General features: G+C 44.6%; 1 protein-coding gene across 2 annotated transcripts; it reads left to right on the forward strand.

Annotated features, from left to right (window-relative positions):
• The first annotated feature begins 8,848 nt into the window (after nucleotides 1-8,848).
• SUMO2 (small ubiquitin like modifier 2) lies at nucleotides 8,849-19,692 on the forward strand. Of its 2 annotated transcripts, none has more exons than XM_073588028.1 (4): nucleotides 8,849-9,043; nucleotides 10,108-10,239; nucleotides 18,005-18,076; nucleotides 19,037-19,692. In XM_073588028.1, the coding sequence occupies exons 1-4, from the start codon at nucleotides 9,023-9,025 to the stop codon at nucleotides 19,097-19,099; spliced, it is 288 nt and encodes a 95-aa protein (XP_073444129.1). In that variant the 5' UTR covers nucleotides 8,849-9,022; the 3' UTR covers nucleotides 19,100-19,692. The 2 variants fall into 2 exon arrangements, with proteins under 2 accessions (XP_073444129.1, XP_073444128.1); XM_073588027.1 differs by lacking the exon at nucleotides 8,849-9,043 and adding an exon at nucleotides 9,130-9,210.
• Nucleotides 19,693-20,078: the final 386 nt, after the last annotated feature.

Raw genomic sequence — 20,078 nt, forward strand, 5'->3', positions numbered from 1 at the left:
CTAGTAGGTGAACGTGCCAAGCCCCACGGCTTTAGGCAGAGGGGGGAGGTATGTGGCATGGCTAAGGGTTGTATAGTTGATGGTAGGTAAGTGGCTCAGAGATGGGTGCGCTCTGTAATGTAAGTTCTAATTAATATCATTCTATTTCTGATGTTTTGCAAGGACCTGTGGTGAGGTCACAATCACGTGACCAGTCAGCTGCTGGGTTCGTGGGTGTGGCTAGAACTTTATCAGCTAGACTACTCCTGAAACCCAGAGCTGTATGTGAGGAGGGTCAAGCCTCACATGCATCGACATGCATTGCCTATATTTTATTCTTGTGATGCTAGAAAACAACGTGCCATGTGGGAAAGATAAATGACCAACAGATGTATAGGTCTCCTCCCTATATTCAGGAAAATTTACATAGTCTATCTCCGATACCAGTAATACCAACAAGGATGTACCACTTAAAACAGATGAATAGCCAGAAAATACATAAGTCCCCTCCCTATATTCAGAGAGATCGGCATGTTAACAAACGGCAACTCAGATGTAAAAAAAGTCAAGGCCCAAATACAGATCCCATAGAAAGCAATATGAGTAGCCCATATGAAAATATAATGCACCAAACAAACTTGCAGACACTGTAAAATGAACACTTATATGACTCAACACAAATCCTCAACAAAAATCAAACTCAACGCGTTTCTCCCCTTTCGAGGATCATCAGGGAATTAGCTGCATTAGAGGTAACTAACTTCATGTGTCCTGATCATCTTGCCATTGAGCCTCTTTAGAATATGGACAACCATCAGCTAAGTACTCCTTTACTATACTCCTGATGACACGCCTTGAGAAATACACTAGGCGAAACGTGCCTTGGAGTCACAGGAGCTACAGGGTACGGACTATTGGTATATTTATTATATTTTCTTACTCCATCTCTTCCTTGCCTTTTCATATATAATGCATGTTTACAATATTTACTTGAAATTAATGTGTAAGCTATTGTTATGGGGTTTTGTTGAAATATGAGGTTGTAACTTTGTCCTAGTACCCACTACAACCATTGTGCTGTGGCTTTGCATCTTTTGTCATTTGGTTTCCCTCTTTTTATGTCATTTATATTTTAATATTATTAATAAAAATTATATATTTTATATAGTCTTTCTCATTTGGTTTATTCACTCAGTCTGAGTAGGTTATATTATTGTTTGTGAGTGAATATCCTATATACTTCATTATTATTATGAGTTAGTCTCAATTAAGCTTTGTATTATATATAGTTTTATGAGAAAATATTCATATAATCCTCTGCTCTTTTTTCAGTTTAGTTGATGGTCTGGCTTCTGTCGCACACAACGTGCAGTCGACGTTTTTATTGGTTCTATTTTCGGGCACATGACTTTTTTTATTATGATATTTGGGAGGAAGAATGAACAAAATACAGCAACTCAGAGATTTTTTTTTACTGCTGTTCCACGTGTGGTAAAATTGAGAAGGCAGCTTTATTCTTCGGGTCAGTAAGATTACAGAGATACCACATTTTTATGTTTTTTGTATGTTTTGCTGCCTTTAAATAATAAAATTATTGAAAAAATATCCTCTGTTTTTTAACTGGTACTTCTGAACCCTCTTAATCCAGAATACCCACTGCACCCCTGAACCCCATGCATTCCTCATCCTCTGTTTTTTAACTGGTACGTCTGAACCCTCTTAATCCAGAATACCCACTGCACCCCTGAACCCTATGTATTCCTCATCCTCTGTTTTTTTAACTGGTACGTCTGAACCCTCTTAATCCAGAATACCCACTACACCCCTGAACCTCATGCATTCCTCATCCTCTGTTTTTTAACTGGTACATCGGAACCCTCTTAATCCAGAATACCCACTGCACCCCTGAACCCCATGCATTCCTCATCCTCTGCTTTTTAACTGGTACGTCTGAACTGTTTTTTCCCCTGACTTGTATGTATCATACTTCAAATTTACTGTATGCATATTGATATGCCCATGCTCGTTATCCATCCATTTTACCCTACCTCTTTCTTCAGCTTTGATGCTAGTCAAATGTCCTATCAACTGCAATCTGTTAATTGCTCCCTGCTGTGAACCGTCCTCCTGCCCCCTCATCCTCCTCCCTCTTTCACTCACCTGGCTTCATTTCATGGACATTTGAATGGTATAAGTTGAACAGAGAAGGTCAGATGTGACCTTGGTCAGATGCGACATCATTTGAAGTGTGACATCAGAAATATACCAGAAATAGTCCAGAAATCGGTCAGAAGGTAAGAATAACCACTGCTAATTTTAATTGCCTTTCTTTACTAACCCTGCTCTTTAACCATGCTCACATTTGCCCTCACCGTTTTTGTTCCACTACTCTTCACTCTCCTTCGCTATCTCCAAACCCCTGCACCCTTGAACCAAATAACTATCTCCCCCTCTCTCTTACCCCCCCACCTTGCTTTATCTGCAGACCTGCTTCTTAACCTCAAACCTCCTACTAAAATATAATACAAGTCGGTCACTCTCTTTCACCCACCTGCTTTCCCTTTCTCTGCTTCTTCTCACTGCTGGTGACATATCCCCCAATCCTGGCCCCCCACCTCATACATCCTACTGATCCTCACCCCTATCTTTCTCACATTAAGAGAAACTACCGCAATCCCTCACACTTAAAACCTGTGCCACTGACTCCCACCCTCCCGCTCCCTCTCTCTGGAGCACATTGGAATGCCCGCTCCGTCTGCAACAAGCTCCACGTGATCCACGACCTCTTTACCTCCTGCAACCTTTCCTTCTTGGCTCTCACTGAGACCTGGCTGACACCCTCTGACATGGCCTCCACTTTACCCACACTCCTTGCCCTGGCAACAGACATGGTGGAGTGGGTTTTCTTCTTTCAAAAAATTGCTCCTTTAACCCTATCCACCCCCACCCTCCCTTATCCTCCCTTCTTTCAAGGTTCACTCTGTCCGTATCAACTCTCCCTCTAATCTCCAAATGGCTGTCATATACCGACTGCCTTCATTGACCAATTCTCCACCTGGCTCCTCCACTTTCTGCTGACATCCCCACCATCATGGGGGACTTCAACATCCCCATTGACACCCACCAGCCAGCACCCACCTCCAAACTCCTGTCACTTACCTCATCCTTTGGACTTACTCAGTGGTCCTCCACAGCCACCCACACAGATGGACATTAGATCTCATCTTCACCTGCCTCTGTTCCCTACCCAATCTCACAACCTCTCCCTTCCCCCTATCTGACCACCATCTACTCACCTTCTCATCCTTGTCCTCCTCAGCTGCCCCCCATGTCCAGCCACTAGCACATCCTCGCCGAAACCTCGCACACCTAGACACTCAGACTCTCTTCTACCCCGTCCTCCATATCTTCACTCCACAATACGGACACCGCCAAAGCTTTCTAGAACGCCACCCTCACATCAGCCAATACAATAGTTTTAGTAGACTGAGGAAGGGCCGGATTCTGGAAATATTTTTGAGTTTGAGGCGATAAGAGGTGGCAAGAGTTTGGACGTGTAGTTTGAAGGACAGGGCAGAGTCGAGAGTTACTCCGAGGCAGCGGATTTCAAGTCTGGGAGAGAGCGTGTTGCCGTTTACCATAATAGATAGATCGGGTAGGGAATATACAGTGGGGCAAAAAAGTATTTAGTCAGTCAGCAATAGTGCAAGTTCCACCACTTAAAAAGATGAGAGGCGTCTGTAATTTACATCATAGGTAGACCTCAACTATGGGAGACAAACTGAGAAAAAAAAATCCAGAAAATCACATTGTCTGTTTTTTTTTCATTTTATTTGCATATTATGGTGGAAAATAAGTATTTGGTCAGAAACAAAATTTCATCTCAATACTTTGTGATATATCCTTTGTTGGCAATGACAGAGGTCAAACGTTTTCTGTAAGTCTTCACAAGGTTGCCACACACTGTTGTTGGTATGTTAGCCCATTCCTCCATGCAGATCTCCTCTAGAGCAGTGATGTTTTTGGCTTTTCGCTTGGCAACACGGACTTTCAACTCCCTCCAAAGGTTTTCTATAGGGTTGAGATCTGAAGACTGGCTAGGCCACTCCAGGACCTTGAAATGCTTCTTACGAAGCCACTCCTTCGTTGCCCTGGCGGTGTGCTTTGGATCATTGTCATGTTGAAAGACCCAGCCACGTTTCATCTTCAATGCCCTTGCTGATGGAAGGAGGTTTGCACTCAAAATCTCACGATACATGGCCCCATTCATTCTTTCATGTACCCGGATCAGTCGTCCTGGCCCCTTTGCAGAGAAACAGCCCCAAAGCATGATGTTTCCACCACCATGCTTTACAGTAGGTATGGTGTGTGATGGATGCAACTCAGTATTCTTTTTCCTCCAAACACGACAAGTTGTGTTTCTACCAAACAGTTCCAGTTTGGTTTCATCAGACCATAGGACATTCTCCCAAAACTCCTCTGGATCATCCAAATGCTCTCTAGCAAACTTCAGACGGGCCCGGACATGTACAGGCTTAAGCAGTGGGACACGTCTGGCACTGCAGGATCTGAGTCCATGGTGGCGTAGTGTGGTACTTATGGTAGGCCTTGTTACATTGGTCCCAGCTCTCTGCAGTTCATTCACTAGGTCCCCCCGCGTGGTTCTGGGATTTTTGCTCACCGTTCTTGTGATCATTCTGACCCCACGGGGTGGGATTTTGCGTGGGGCACCAGATCGAGGGAGATTATCAGTGATCTTGTATGTCTTCCATTTTCTAATTATTGCTCCCACAGTTGATTTCTTAACTCCAAGCTGGTTGGCTATTGCAGATTCAGTCTTCCCAGCCTGGTGCAGGGCTACAATTTTGTTTCTGGTGTCCTTTGACTTCTCTTTGGTCTTCACCATAGTGGAGTTTGGAGTCAGACTGTTTGAGGGTGTGCACAGGTGTCTTTTTATACTGATAACAAGTTTAAACAGGTGCCATTACTACAGGTAATGAGTGGAGGAAAGAGGAGACTCTTAAAGAAGAAGTTACAGGTCTGTGAGAGCCAGAAATCTTGATTGTTTGTTTCTGACCAAATACTTATTTTCCACCATAATATGCAAATAAAATGAAAAAAAAAACAGACAATGTGATTTTCTGGATTTTTTTTTCTTAGTTTGTCTCCCATAGTTGAGGTCTACCTATGATGTAAATTACAGACGCCTCTCATCTTTTTAAGTGGTGGAACTTGCACTATTGCTGACTGACTAAATACTTTTTTTCCCCACTGTACCTATTGTATCTATTCTATGTATATATTCTATTCTGGGGGTTATGGCTGTGAATTTACTGTACTTGGCTGATGAAATGTCGAGCTTTTCTTTGAGATGTGTGCGTAAAAATCGGACAGTATGAGCATAGTCTGTGTGCCATGCGATTTTTTTTTTCTCGCACCCATTGACTTGCATTGGTGAATGCGATCCGATTCTCTCAATCACAGCATAATGTGATTTTATTTCTCAGCCCGATCTGAGGTGAGAGAAAACTCACAGATGAGCACTGACTCATTTATTAACTTTGGTCAGAGTGCAGTGTGATGTTTTCTAGCATTGCACTCATCCGATTTATATGCTCGTGTGAAGACTTTGTTTAGGATAATTCTGTAAGATAGAATACGCTGAAAACTGTTTTGAGGGTGAATTCGGACCAAGATGAATGCCAGATAGTGTCACAAGGTCCACCAGAAGTAGTTTGGACTGCAAATCTGTGGAAAAACCCTAAGGTTTGCCAGAGAATCCTCATGTGTATTTACTCTGTGTACACATAAACATTTAAGGGATTTTCTACCCAACCCCAGTGGCTATACAATACAATGTGTTAGGAACGGCGGAACGCACTAAATAAATAAATAATAAAGTGCGTTCGCCGCTCGGGGTCCACCGTGCAGAAGGTGTTAACACTGCTGCAAATAATGGCGAACACTAAATATGGCGGTATTGTTGCACGTGGGTTGGACGTCACCCAGTGTGCGCTGGGCGTACTCTGTTGGCTTCACACCAAAGGTCTCAGAGAAGTGCATGCACGGTATGTGGTCACAGGAGCTGAACCCTAGACAGAGGGTCAGAGTCCGTCTAGACCTACTGTGCGTGCGGCGTTGCAACTGCGGACGCCGAGAGGAGCTGCAGACTGCAGCGCGGCGACAGACACTGCCACTAATCGACAATGCCCGGTAGCAGGCGCACTGTCGGGCGCTAGCACTGTGGAGGATGCTGTTGTGGCTTGTAGCTTGCCACTGGCTGGCGCAGACTCTAAAGCTAAGTCCATATACACACTCGTAATATCAGAGAAAGGAGATCTTAATGAGTCATTCACAGGTTCATGCATCCATCATCATTCACACAGTAGCAACTAGAGACTATACTAGCGCATGGCCGAGCGGCCATGCAGACCTTTTATAGCCGTGCGCTTCCGGGACCTTCCAGATCTCTGAGATGGACCAATGAGATCAGGAGAAGGACCTGAGCATGTGACTCCCGATCTCCAATGGGAGATCATCTCGTGAGCATGCCCAGAAGCACGCGAGAAGACAGCCTCTGGAGCGTTTTGCTGCAAAGCAGCCTGCATTGCTATTGCTGACCCAAATGGCAGCAATGGCCAGACCCACAGAGCACGTCTGGGCAGAGCGTCTGGGCCGCTGAGACTGCTGAGCAATCTCCTCTGCGGTCGATAGACAATGAGAGACTGCAGAATGTGAGGCTCTGGATTCCTGCTGAGCCGCTGCAGGAACCTGACGCCTAAGGCTATGTGCCCATGTAGTTTTTAGGTTCTGCGGATTTCTCCCTGCGGATTTTGTAAAATCCGCAGGTCAAAACAGTTTACCTGTGGATTAGCCTGCGGTTTCTCACCTCACAATGGTGAAGGTTGGAAACCGCAGCGGAATACGCAGAAAGAATTGACATGCTGTGGATTGTAACCTGCAGCATGTGCACTGCGTTTTTTTATTTCCATAGGAAATAAAGGTACTCTACAACGCAGCAGAATCTGCTGCGGACCCGCAGGGCCAAATCCGTTGCAGATCCGCAGCGGATTTGGCCCTGCGAGTCCGCAGCAGATTCTGCTGCGTTGTACAGTACCTTTATTTCCTATGGAAATAAAAAAACGCTGTGCACATGCTGCGGATTTTTCCGCGTGGATTTGCTGCGGGTTACAATCCGCAGCATGTCAATTCTTTGTGCGGATTCCGCTGCGGTTTCCTACCTTCACCATTGTGAGGTGAGAAACCGCAGGCTAATCCGCAGGTCTTTTGACCTGCGGATTTTACAAAATCTGCAGCACCTAAAAACTAAGTGGGCACATAGCCTAACACTATGCACATATCTGACCCATGTGCACATACCCAGTGATACACAGATCCGACCCGTGTGCGTACGCAGTGATACACAGATCTGACCCGCGTGGATGTACCCACTGACACACATACACCTTTTGTTATTTTGGGTGGTTACATTATTAGAAGGCTTTTTCCGTTGTGTGGCGAACCTCAGCTAAGGACAGGAAAGTGTCCGTGCCCCTCTGGATGCAGCCCAGGGGTAGGTCTGTGCCCGGACAACAACCTGCACGCCACAGAGTCAGCCACATGCTCAGCACCCGCCATAGCCCGAAGGAGATGAGACGGTGTACTGAGGAGATATGACCGTGTATTGAGATCAGATCGTGTACTGAGAAGACGCTGTGTGTACTGAGATGTACCCGTGTACTGAGAAGACGCTGTGTGTACTGAGATGTGGCCGTGTACTGAGAAGACGCTGTGTGTACTGAGATGTGGCCGTGTACTGAGAAGACGCTGTGTGTACTGAGATGTGGCCGTGTACTGAGATGACGCTGTGTGTAGTACTGAGATGTGACCGTGTACTGAGGAGATATGACCATGTACTGTGACCGTGTACTGAGGAGATGACGTGACCGTGTACAGGAGGTGACACCGTGTACTGAGATGTGACCGTGTACTGAGGAGATATGACCATGTACTGTGACCGTGTACTGAGGAGATATGACCATGTACTGTGACCGTGTACAGGAGGTGACACCGTGTACTGAGATGTGACCGTGTACTGAGGAGATATGACCATGTACTGTGACCGTGTACTGAGGAGATATGACCATGTACTGTGACCGTGTACTGAGGAGATATGACCATGTACTGTGACCGTGTACAGGAGGTGACACCGTGTACTGAGGAGATATGACCATGTACTGTGACCGTGTACTGAGGAGATATGACCATGTACTGTGACCGTGTACTGAGGAGATATGACCATGTACTGTGACCGTGTACAGGAGGTGACACCGTGTACTGAGATGTGACCGTGAGCTGAGGAGCTAGGACCATGTACTGTGACCGTGTACTGAGGAGATATGACCATGTACTGTGACCGTGTACAGGAGGTGACACCGTGTACTGAGATGTGACCGTGTACTGAGGAGATATGACCATGTACTGTGACCGTGTACTGAGGAGATATGACCATGTACTGTGACCGTGTACTGAGGAGATATGACCATGTACTGTGACCGTGTACTGAGGAGATATGACTATGTACTGTGACCGTGTACAGGAGGTGACACCGTGTACTGAGATGTGACCGTGAGCTGAGGAGCTATGACCATGTACTGTGACCGTGTACTGAGGAGATATGACCATGTACTGTGACCGTGTACTGAGGAGATGACGCTGTGTACTGAGACCGTGTACATGAGGTGACACCGTGTACTGAGATGTGACCGTGAACTGAGGAGAGGACCAGAGCTCACAGTCTCACCTCGTCCCGCCTCACACTGGCTGCCCGAATTCATCTCACAAAAGGTCGGGCATGCGCAGCGTGTAACAACGTGGTCCACAGAGCAGGATTCTCTGACGTTCCTGAGTAGGAGGAGCTAGTCGGGGCCGCGCACGTAAGCACGCAGTGTTTCTACGTGCGCTTTCCCGGCAAAACGACCCGCGCGGGTTTAGGCTCTTTGTGAGGAGGCGAAACTACCGGATACCGGCATTATACTTCAGCATGGCGGACGACAAACCAAAGGTCAGGTCTTGTGCGGTTGTATAAATGGCGGACGGTTGCCGTTATGCGGTGTGAATGAGGCCTGTAGGTGATGGCGGAGCTAGGATAGAGGCCTGGGATGGATGTGTGCGGCGGGGGTGGCTGCCGCGCCTGTAGCCGGGGGGTCTGAGCCGCGCTGCTGTGGGCAGGTAATGATCCGGGCGCCATAGCATGGCCGCACATAGAGCCCTCTCTGCGCCTGTGCATTCCGCGCTGTCCGGGCCCCGAATCTACGGCCCAGGTGACCCCAAATCCCTGCTCCACGACTGATGCCGCCTCAGCATCCCCGCTCTCCATGGCTCTCAGTCGGACGTCTGCAGTGCCACGTTCCTCCATGTGGCGGCGCTGTAGGAGATGAAACACTTGGTGCCTGGCTCTCCTACAGGCGATTGGTAGAGATGGGATTTTCCCAACAAGTGATTGGCCAGTTCCCTTACAACCCAAAAGCACTGATGTGATTGTTTCAGGTCTGTCCTGGGACGCTGTAATATTTCTGCCCCCTATACTTGGTCCTTCCTTGTCATCCTCCATTCTCTGAGTATTTCATTCCATGCACTGAAACGCCACCCAAACTATCAGACATGCTTCTAAACTTCCAGCACATTGTCCTTAACGTATACCCAGGGATCTCTTCTAGCATCTCTCTTAATAAAGGGTTAGTCGCCTCACATGTCGGAATCTGCCATCACTTTACTACCAGTGTGGATCTGACCTCTGGGCAGCCCCAATCCTGTGAATAGCGGGACTGCAGCGCCTCTGCTGCCTTCGCACAGCCAGGTGACCAGCACTTCGGTGAGGCTGTGCTGCACTTCTGCACAGTAGGTGGCCAGGGCCTCACTTTTCATGAAAGCCTGTGAAGGAGCAGCACTGTGGACCCTTTATTCTCTAGATCAGTGGTAGTCCTAAAGGATGACCCCCCGCTGATCATATGGTGATCACATACTTACAGCCTAAAGGGGTTTTTATGTCTTGTAAAGTGGTAGCGTGCGTTTTACTTGTGTAATTGGCTGTTTACCTCTATGTAATAAGGGTTCTTGATATTGCAGGAGGGCGTGAAAACTGAAAACAACGATCACATCAACCTGAAAGTAGCCGGCCAAGATGGCTCTGTCGTCCAGTTCAAGATTAAAAAACATACACCACTCAATAAGCTCATGAAGGCTTATTGTGAACGACAGGTGAGCCCTTGTATGTCTTACGGGAGGAATGGCATGTATTGTCTTCCCTTCAACGTGGAGGTTTCTTTAGGATGCGTGTGCTATTTTCACATTGTGATTTTATACTGTTTGACATAAGAGCAATGCCCCATTTAGTAGATGCCACTTTTTGCCCGCTGCCAAGCTGTTATACATGTTTTGCTGTGTCTTCCAATAGAGGACCATGTTTTGTTTTTTTTTACATTTCTTTAGCATATGCTAGAGATGTCTGTCAGAGTTTTACATTAATAAGCTATGCGGGTGTAACACTTCTGATAAAAGGCCAAATGTGATGAGAGCCTTATTTTGTCACAGGCTATTTTTCATTTATTCAAATGCCCATCATTTAAACATTCATATTTTCATAAAATGTAAACGATTAATGCCTTTCCTGTAGGCACATCTGTGAATAGTCAGGTTGCTGCATCGTTTTCCTTGGACAGGTTACCAGGCCCTCTTTGTTCTGGCACCATCATTTCTTGTAATTAAGGAAACCTGTCCATGCAGTGTAGTCAGCCACCAGAGTGCTGCAGAGCAGGAGAAACTGAATAAACATGTTTTTGGTAAAATATTCAGTATAACGTCTCTTTTAATCATTGAAGTCAATAAGCATTCTGGGCTTAGCAGACAAGTGTTGGGCCCTAATTACAAAAAAAACTGAGTGTAACTCCAAATGATAAAATCCAAATTTTATTTAGATAATAAGTAAATCATACACAATATAAATAAATATACATACGGACAAGTTCATGAATGGGGAAAGGACAGACAAGCAAGTAAATAAGACCGGGCCTTAGAAAGACATCAAGAGGTGGGGAGGTGGTTAAAAATACCACTAATCTCATATAAAGTTATACACGGCTTTAAAGTGCATGTGCCAAAATTTAAACCATGAAATGATAATTAATCAATAAGCCGTAACATGTTACAGGATCTCCCATTCGATCCCTGACCACAACCCATACATCAATAATAGATGCTATGGAAAATAACCACTCTTACCCATTGTCCCTCACTAAAGGGGACTTTACACATAGTGATATCGCTAGCGCGTCACCGATTTTGTGACGCAGCAGCGATATCGCTACATGTGACGTACCTGCGACCCAGCCCCCGCTGGCTATCGCTGATTGCGCGAGATCGGCCAGGTCCATTTCTCGTTGTCTGTTTCCTGCTGGCGCCGACGAGCGAGCCATGGACACGGGCTGAAGATGGTCATCATCGCCGCGTCTGACAGGTGAGTATCGACTGCTGCTGCATCACTAGTGATATCTGCCTGTTTGGCAGCTCACTAGCGACCATTTAGCGATGCACCAGCGATCCTGACCGGGTCGTATCGTGGTCTGGATCGCTGTTGCATCGCTAAATGTAACGGGGCCTTAAGGGTTCCCGGAACACGCAGCCCTTAGTGAGGGACAATGGGTAAGAGTGGTTATTTTACATAGTATCTATTATTGATGTATGGGTTATGGTCAGGGATCGGATGGGAGATCCTGTAACATGTTACGGCTTATTGATTAATTATCCATTTCATGGTTTACATTTGGGCACATGCATTTTAAAGCCGTTAGCCGTGTATAACTTTATATGAAATTAGTGGTATTTTTAACCACCTCCCCACCTCTTGATGTCTTTCTAAGGCCCGGTCTTATTTACTTGCTTGTCTGTCTTTTCCCCATTCATGAACTTGTCCGTATGTATATTTATATTGTGCATGATTTACTTAAAATCCAAATTTTATTTAGATAATATCATTTGGAGTTTCACTCAGTTTTTTTGGTAATCATGTCTGAAGGAGTGTACCAATTGGGAAATTTCCCTGGTTCCCATGTAATTTGATCCAATTGTAGATCACTTGCAATATATCTACAATGTATTCTGTTGTAATTTGTTTATAAAGTGTTGGGTCCTAATAGTTACCGCCCACTTGACTCCTAAACCGAGAATGAGCTTTCACTTAATAAATGTATTTCACTTAAAGAAAAACACAAGGTTTGCTGAATATATTATTTTAGTTTTCTGAGTCTCTCCTTTTGAAATGCTGCGCTTTGATTGCATAGCATTTTAGGGGGAACCTGTCCTATCCCCATTTTCAAACAAACTTTATTCAAATTTTTCAGACATAACAGCAATGTTTTTACAGCATTATAATAATAGTAGAGTTGAATTTTCAAATTAACAGTAATGATTCGACATTGATATGATAAAGTAGAGATTACATTATAATATAACTAATAATATCGCGTCTATTCAATATATTTGGGGGATAAATGAACCCCTATACCGAATAGACACGATGCTAAACTAACAGTTGTTTCTCTTTAGTATAATTAGGAGTTAAGTAAACCCCTATGAAACGCAATATAACAGAGGAAGAATATGCAACTTGCAGATAGACTTCCTAAATTGGGAAAGTTCGTGGAAACTGCATATCTTCTGCATTAAAGACTCAAGACAAACGGGATATGAGGTCTCATCCAGGATTCATCCAGGCGTTTCTCTTTTATTTAAGGACGCAAGAAAGGACATTCCCTCTTGAGCGGAGAGAATTGGGATAACCCCCCCCATGGTTAACCAAAAGCTTGGTGGGAAACCCCCACCTATATAATACACCTTTTTTACGAAGTAGTGTAGTAACCTCTTTAAAATTCTTTCTCGACTGGATAGTATCTTTTGAGAGATCTGCAAATGCTTGGATGTGATTGTAAGGGCTGGGAAGTTGTTTGTTAGTTTTAAGATAGTTTAGAAGTTTTTCTTTAGTAGAGAAAAAATGGAACCCCTCAGTATTGTGTCCCTGGGGAATTCGGCCGAAATGGATCCAGGGTGGGGCAATCTATGTATTCTGTCTATCATTAATTCCGGTTCTGGGATGGAGGGTAAAATTTTAGTTAGAATCTCCTTAACATAGTTTTGAAGTCTGTTTTGATTTATTCTGAGATTCCTCTCAGTTTTATGTTGTTCCGCCTGTTATAGTCTTCAAGGACAGCTAATTTACTGCGCAAAAATTGTATTTCTTTCTGGGTGTTTGTTCCCTTTGTAATGAAACAGAAGTTTTTTCAAGGGCCTCTATTTTTTTTGTCACTTTTATCGATTCTAGTGTTTATCGAATCTAGATTTGTTTGTAATAGATTGGCATGCTTATTAAGAGTGGATTCTAAATTCCTATTTAGTGCCAAAATTAGATCTTATACATATTGTTCCGAAGCTCCCCTCCCAGAAGCCTGAATATTATCTAAGTCAGAATTAGTATTTGGATTTGAGCCTTCAGATGAAATGCTCTCATGTAATCTAGGCCTACTTTTATCAGGGCTCTGAGTAGAAGTCTCATAATATTCCTCTTCAGAATCTGATAGCACCCATTTAGCCCCTCTTTTAGTCTCTTTTAGCTTTTTTACTAGCAGTAGTTATATCCATTTCTGTTTGAATATTGTCAAGTTCTTGCAGCATTAGGGAGGTCACATCAGCTTTTTGATCTGTTGAAATTTTAGCTATTTGAGGGGTAGATGGAGGACTAATTAAGAGCCTCATCTAAATTAGTAACATTTTGTTTAGAGACGTATTTATCTTTTTGATGTTTCAATCTAGTACTCTTCTGGCTCATTTTTAAAGTTTAACTATTCCGCTTTTAGCTCAAAGTAAAAAGGAATAGGTAGTGGTAGCAAAGATATTATTCCGAGGCTCCCAGATATAGGACAGTGGCCGCTAGAAATAAATAAATAACTCTTATTTGAGCAGGGAACTCTGATGCGTAATAAGATGATACTTATACTATACTATGCTTTGAGTTAAGCAGATAAGTGACTAAGGATTCAAAGTAGTCCACCACACAAACTTGAGCCCTTCCAGACCCAAAGGTCAAAGGGCTTGAAGAGTTATATTAAGATAAACTCAATTGCTCCTTACTTCAGAATCGCCACGACCCATCCCCCCCCCCCCCCCCCCTTAGCCTCTTTGGATAAGGTAGCAATACGGGTATCAAAAAGTAGCTTTTAACACCTTTTATCTACCAATCACCTTACGCATGAGAAAGGTCACACTAGATATACGTCTGGAGGGTTGGGAGTTTAACAGTTTTAGGTAACTCCTACTCTTTTTAATTACTAGTTCACTAACTAGAAGACTGACTTGACAAGCAGCACAGAGCACTAAAATCAGAAAAAACAAGACTGAGTCGTAACCCCTCATATACAGACCCACCAAAATGCTATTTAGATACCCTTATTAGAGAACAAGAAACATACCAAGAGAAGCTTAAAAATTAACAAAGTATAATCCCTTCTATAAAGTAAAAGATGCAAGTCTACCCTATTATGAATTGAGACAGACAGATCAAAAAGCTTACTAACAAGCTCCAGACAGAACCCAGTCCAAAAAGCCGCTATGCAACGTTGTAGTATATTTCCCAGAGATCTTCAATATCTGCAATGTTTACCCAGAAGCCGCAGTTCTTTACCGGGAAGGGAAGCCGATAGATGATATTCCTCAATGTCTTCTTACACCCTCCCAGGGTTCAGGGAAATCTCTGCAGGTCACCGATCCAACCCGCAGCCTTAGGATTCAGCAGGCCACTGCAGGAAAGCCCTGCCGTCAATCAGCCACCGCGGCTCCTTACCGCCGCTGTAATACTTCAGATGCCGCTAAATAGTGACCTCTTGCGCTTCCAGAATAACCCCAGGATGAAAAGAGGGAAGAGGAGTCAGTCCTTGGATCCAAGGCACAGCGTGGCGCACAGCTCTCAGATTCAACGGCAGGCTGCGGGGAAACCCGCTGTCAATCAGCAGCCGCGGCTCCTTACCGCAGCTGAAGTTCTCCAAGATCTGCTTTGCAGTAGACTCTTATTCTCCAAAAACAACCCCAGGCCAAGCAGAATGGAGAAGAAAGGAGGAATCAGTACCTGGAAGCTGAGCGCATTGTGACATCCAGCTTTGAATTCGGCGGGCCGCTGCTAGAAGAGTTCATCTATCAATTAGTAGCCGCGGCTTCCTACCGCCGCTGTAACTCCTCAATTGCCGCTTTGCACAACTCCCTTACCCTCTGAGGATGTCTCCGAGTCGATCAGAGGGAGGAGGAGGGGAAGAATTAATCCCAGGATCCAGCACAACATGGAGGAGAGCCGATGTCGATCAGCTGCAGCGGCTATGCACCGCCGCTGCAAGCTGTTTCTGTTGCTTTGCGTCTTTATCCTTCCTGAAGAGTGGTGGCTCCCAAGCAGTAAGAGGACATCCAGGATCCCAAGATCTCCACAAGGAAGGCCAGAATTCTCCGCCGCTGCTGATCTCCGTGAAGCTATGACGCTGAGTCATGCAGGTGGGCAAGGAAGTCAAGCTCCCCCGACACTAAAGGCCGCTCTGGAATACTCTCCTATGTTGTCGCTAGATCAGCTTTTAAGGTGTCCTCTTGTTCCTCAGACTTTAAGGAATCCTTAGGAAGAGTCCCCAGTCCACTGAAATCCTTGTAAAGTTGCTTATTTCCTTTGCTTATGCAGAAGGCTGCAGGATCTCTGAGCCAGACGTCTTACTCCGTCCAGCAGCAGACCACGCCCAACCTGTCCTATCCCCAAACTATTAGCCTTGCAGATATAAGGTGAATGCTGGAATCACAGTAGCATATGGTATCCGTTGCGAGATGCTAATGACCCTCAGCTCCTGCTCTGCTGAGAGTGTGAACGAGTGTCAGTGCTCTGCTCCGATCCTCTCATATACGAGGATCACAGTACAGGTGCAGAAGAGAATGAGAAAGTAATTTCTCCATCTCCTTCATTGCCTGTCTCGATGTATGTCAGACTGCACTGGGATGACAACTGAGTGCAGCATGATGTTTCACATGCACCCATAAACTTATGTGGGTGCAAGCTAGCTGAATCTCGCTGCCAATTGCAGCACATTACGATTTGTTTTCTCAAGCATGAGAAAATAATCCCTGATCTTCTCTGCCCTATAGTATAACATTGTGCCGCATGCTATCCTATAAAACATCGGATAGCACTCAGCCGTGTTATATGGTAGTGTGACCCCAGACTGATTTGTAGGTTCAAGGGACTCTGTCAGCACAAGATGACTTTTCAAGCTAATTACTGCTGCTCGGTGCTTCACGGCGGGGCAAATCATATACATACATCTTCCCACCTGCTAACAAATCCATGGAAGGGTGGAGCTAGAGGGAAACCCAGCAGGTGGGTGGGTGTATTTAAATTATTAGGCCCCTTCATGGTGCACACTGTGCCTGTACTTGGTTTGAACAGTCATTCTGTGCTGACGGTGCCTTTAATTAAAGCATTGCAAACCTGTCTGGCTGCCTTACTGAAAGAGAAAGCTAATGTCTTCCCCTTAGTTGCTCTATCGGGAGGCATTGGTTTTCTGTTTTAGAGACGCAGCCAAGAACGACTTTAGCTACATTTCGATAAACAGTGAGCAGTGGGTGTATGCACCGCCCAGCACTTTGTGTGACAGCTCGCACTGCAGTGTGACAGCTCGCACTGCAGTGCACCTGTGCACAGCCGGATATCAAAGTGCTGGGGCGTGTTTACAGCCGTTTCTCCCAGTGCATGCCTCTATAATTGATAACAGGCAAGTCCAGGAGGGAATAAAGATCATTTCCTACCAGTAATCTTTTGGGGACATGATGGGTTTCTTTTAATGCTGAAGGTGAGACTTTGCACATGAAGGCTAAGTTCACATGAGCATATGAAAACATTTGTTCTATTTTTTATTTTTTCTGCTTAATGTTTAATTTTTTATAAATGCCAAAACTAGAAATGATCAATGCAGCCTAAACTGGTACTGAAATGTTCATACAAATTACTAATTTAATGCATTGTTTTTGGCTATGGCTACATTGTATCCTAAAGCTTCAGTCACACATAGCAACTTACCAGCGATCCCGGCAACGATATCAACGTGTCAGGATCGCTGGTAAGTCGCTATGTGATCGCTGGTGAGCTGTCGTTAGCGCTGATGCCATATTCATGTCAAAAATAGAATTAAATAAAAAAAAATTGTTCTCACCTTCCGACGTCCCGCGCAGCCTCTCTCCACGCTCCGGTCCCAGTAATCCTTTGCGAGAATTACCGCGATGACGTCCGTTCTCGCAGGATCGCAAAGTCTCGCGGTCATTCTTGCAAAGGATTACTGGGACCGGGAGCATGGAGAGAGGCAGGAAGATTGCGCGGGACGCCGGAAGGTGAGAATAACAATATTTTATGTTATTATTTTACAGCTGATCGCTGGTTTCCCGCCTGTCACACGCAGCGATGCGTGCTGGCCAGCGGGAGATCAGCGACGAAAAAAATGTCCAGTGGTTTCTTGCAGCGATCAGCGATACCGGCAGGGGGGCCGGTCGCTGATCGCTGTCACACACAGCGATCTCGCTGGTGAGATCGCAGTTGTGACTCAGCAGTGATCTCGCTAGCGAGATTGCTATGTGTGACGGGGCCTTTAGCCACAACACCTGTCATGTCACCAAAGTTCACTAGGTGTCGCTGCTGTATTGCAGCATAATACAAGTGAGTGAGGTGGCGCTGCTACCTTGGGGTTACTTTGACCGTGACACACAAGTTGCAAGAAGTCCAACCGCATTCATATTTTTGTGAATTGCTTGTCACCGTCCTCTGTTGCAGTGCGACCCCCCCCCCCCCCATTCACTTGTTCACCTAGCGAACTTCAGTTTGTCATGTGTTGTGGTATAAGTCGCCCTGTAGATCTAGCTTTAAGGTTATTAGATGATCATGCTATTTTTCTTTGCCCCTTAGGGATTGTCAATGAGGCAAATTAGGTTCCGATTTGATGGCCAGCCTATTAATGAGACAGACACACCAGCACAAGTAAGTGATGATACCTAACACAATCTGGTTGGTGAACTGTGTAATAACTGAATTGCCACAATACATCATAGGTTAAATGCTTGCCTGTCGGACAACCGGGCGTGTGGAAAAGGTACTCAAAGTATTTATTACTTTCTTTCTTTTGAATTACTGAATTCATTCATCTAAGTGGTGAAAAGTATCAAGGATTTCTAGGTCTCTCATTTCCTGTTAAAAAAAATAAATCTGTCGTGGCATGAGTAAATCAGAACTTTTGATCTTTCTTAGGCTACTTTCAGACTTGCGTTAGGAGGCGCAGCGCAGGGCCGCCACTAAGCTCCGCCCCCGGCCACGCCTCCTCTGGTCAGCTCCTCCTATGGGCGCATGACGCTGCATGCGACCGGCGTACCCTATACCGGCGTTGGGTACGTTGGCCGTGCGCTGGTATGTTTTTGCCGGCGCATGCGCCCTTTTTGCGCTGCGCCTCCTAACGCAAGTCTGAAAGTAGCCTTAAAGAGGTTGTTCACTACTGGTGGATTTTTTTTTGTAAGTGCTGCAGCTTGCCAAATCCTCATGCCTGTTGTAGCGGTCATCACTTAACAGCACTGCAAGACATGGCTGAGACTGGCCAGCACACTGTCAAATATGCAGGTTACATGAATATAATCATAAAATCAGTACTTGCCTTCGCATGATGACGACTGAAAGTGATGCTGATTTTTAATGTTGTGTGCATTACACACTGTAAGGATGCAGCACTTACTGAAGGTTTCACCGGGGGTGGATTACCTCTTTTAAATGATCAGGTTTCTCCTATAGATTGAAACCGTGATTTTGGTGAGCAAAAGAAGCACTATGGAATAAATGCGTTATCAGTTCCTTACATTAAATAGATTTAGAAATACAAATTTGTATAACTCTTGCTTTTTTTTTTTTTATGGAAAAGTGAAAAACTTTCTAATTTTTTTTTTTCCTTTCCAGTTGGAAATGGAGGATGAAGATACAATTGATGTTTTCCAGCAGCAGACGGGAGGAAACTTCTAGAACAAGTTTTGTCCAGTCCTCACCCACTGCCTCCACTATTCAGTTTCCTATTTCACCATCATCCCCCTTCCCTTACTGTACATACAATAGGGTGGATGTGTGTGTTATTCTAGGGTTTAATTTTTCACGTCTGCCCATCCCCCTTTTATCTTTGCTTTAATATCACCTATGATTTTGGACCAATTTAATTTGAGACGGCAGGTGCTTTGCACAGTCTCCCACCTCGCTCTGATATATCTGTGCTCTCTACTTTTATTCCAGTAAATTATTTTGCTTTTTTTTTTTTTTTATTTTACGAGCCAGTCAACTGCTTATAGATTCAGATATGCTGTTGCCAGGTGTGCCTCACATGGCAACTGTTGTGACACTTCTGCTGGTCATTACTTAAGGGAGCAAGCCCACCTCTCAATTGTTATTTCATTATTTTTTTTTTTTTATTAAACTGATTAAGATTTTATAACTTTTGTATGTAGCTGTTACATGTAGCTGGGTGAATAGAAAAAAATGTAAAAAGCTGAAAATTCTTAGGTAGAATTTCCCTTCCGGCATCTTGTTGTTTAAATAAACCTGGTTTAAAGAAAAAAGAAAAAAAATGTATCCTTTTGTGTGAAATCTGAAGAAACATCATTGAAATTGTTTTGGTAAGACAACTCCTTTCACAGCCGAATATGTTCTGACGATCTGCAGACACTTGAATTGATGGCCGTTCATGTAACACGTGGGTGGGCTGAGACCAACAGAGCAGAAGACAATACATGAGGGTTCTCCATTTCAGCTCAAAATATGCAGTACAGTTAGGTAATATGTCTTCTAATAAGGCATATGGACAGGGATTGTCATTGTGGGTCAACAATGCTATAGTGAAGTCTAATGTTTGACCAACACTGATTTCTTCAGAGAAGTGGTTCTGTGCACTTAAAAGCATTGTCTGGCCACTTACACTTTAGTTTTTATCCTTTAAGGTTTATACCCAAAACAT

Source organism: Dendrobates tinctorius, unplaced genomic scaffold, assembly GCF_039654945.1.
Source record: "Dendrobates tinctorius isolate UK_male_01 unplaced genomic scaffold, ASM3965494v1 ptg000103l, whole genome shotgun sequence".
In the NCBI taxonomy this organism is placed as follows: Eukaryota; Metazoa; Chordata; class Amphibia; order Anura; family Dendrobatidae; genus Dendrobates; species Dendrobates tinctorius.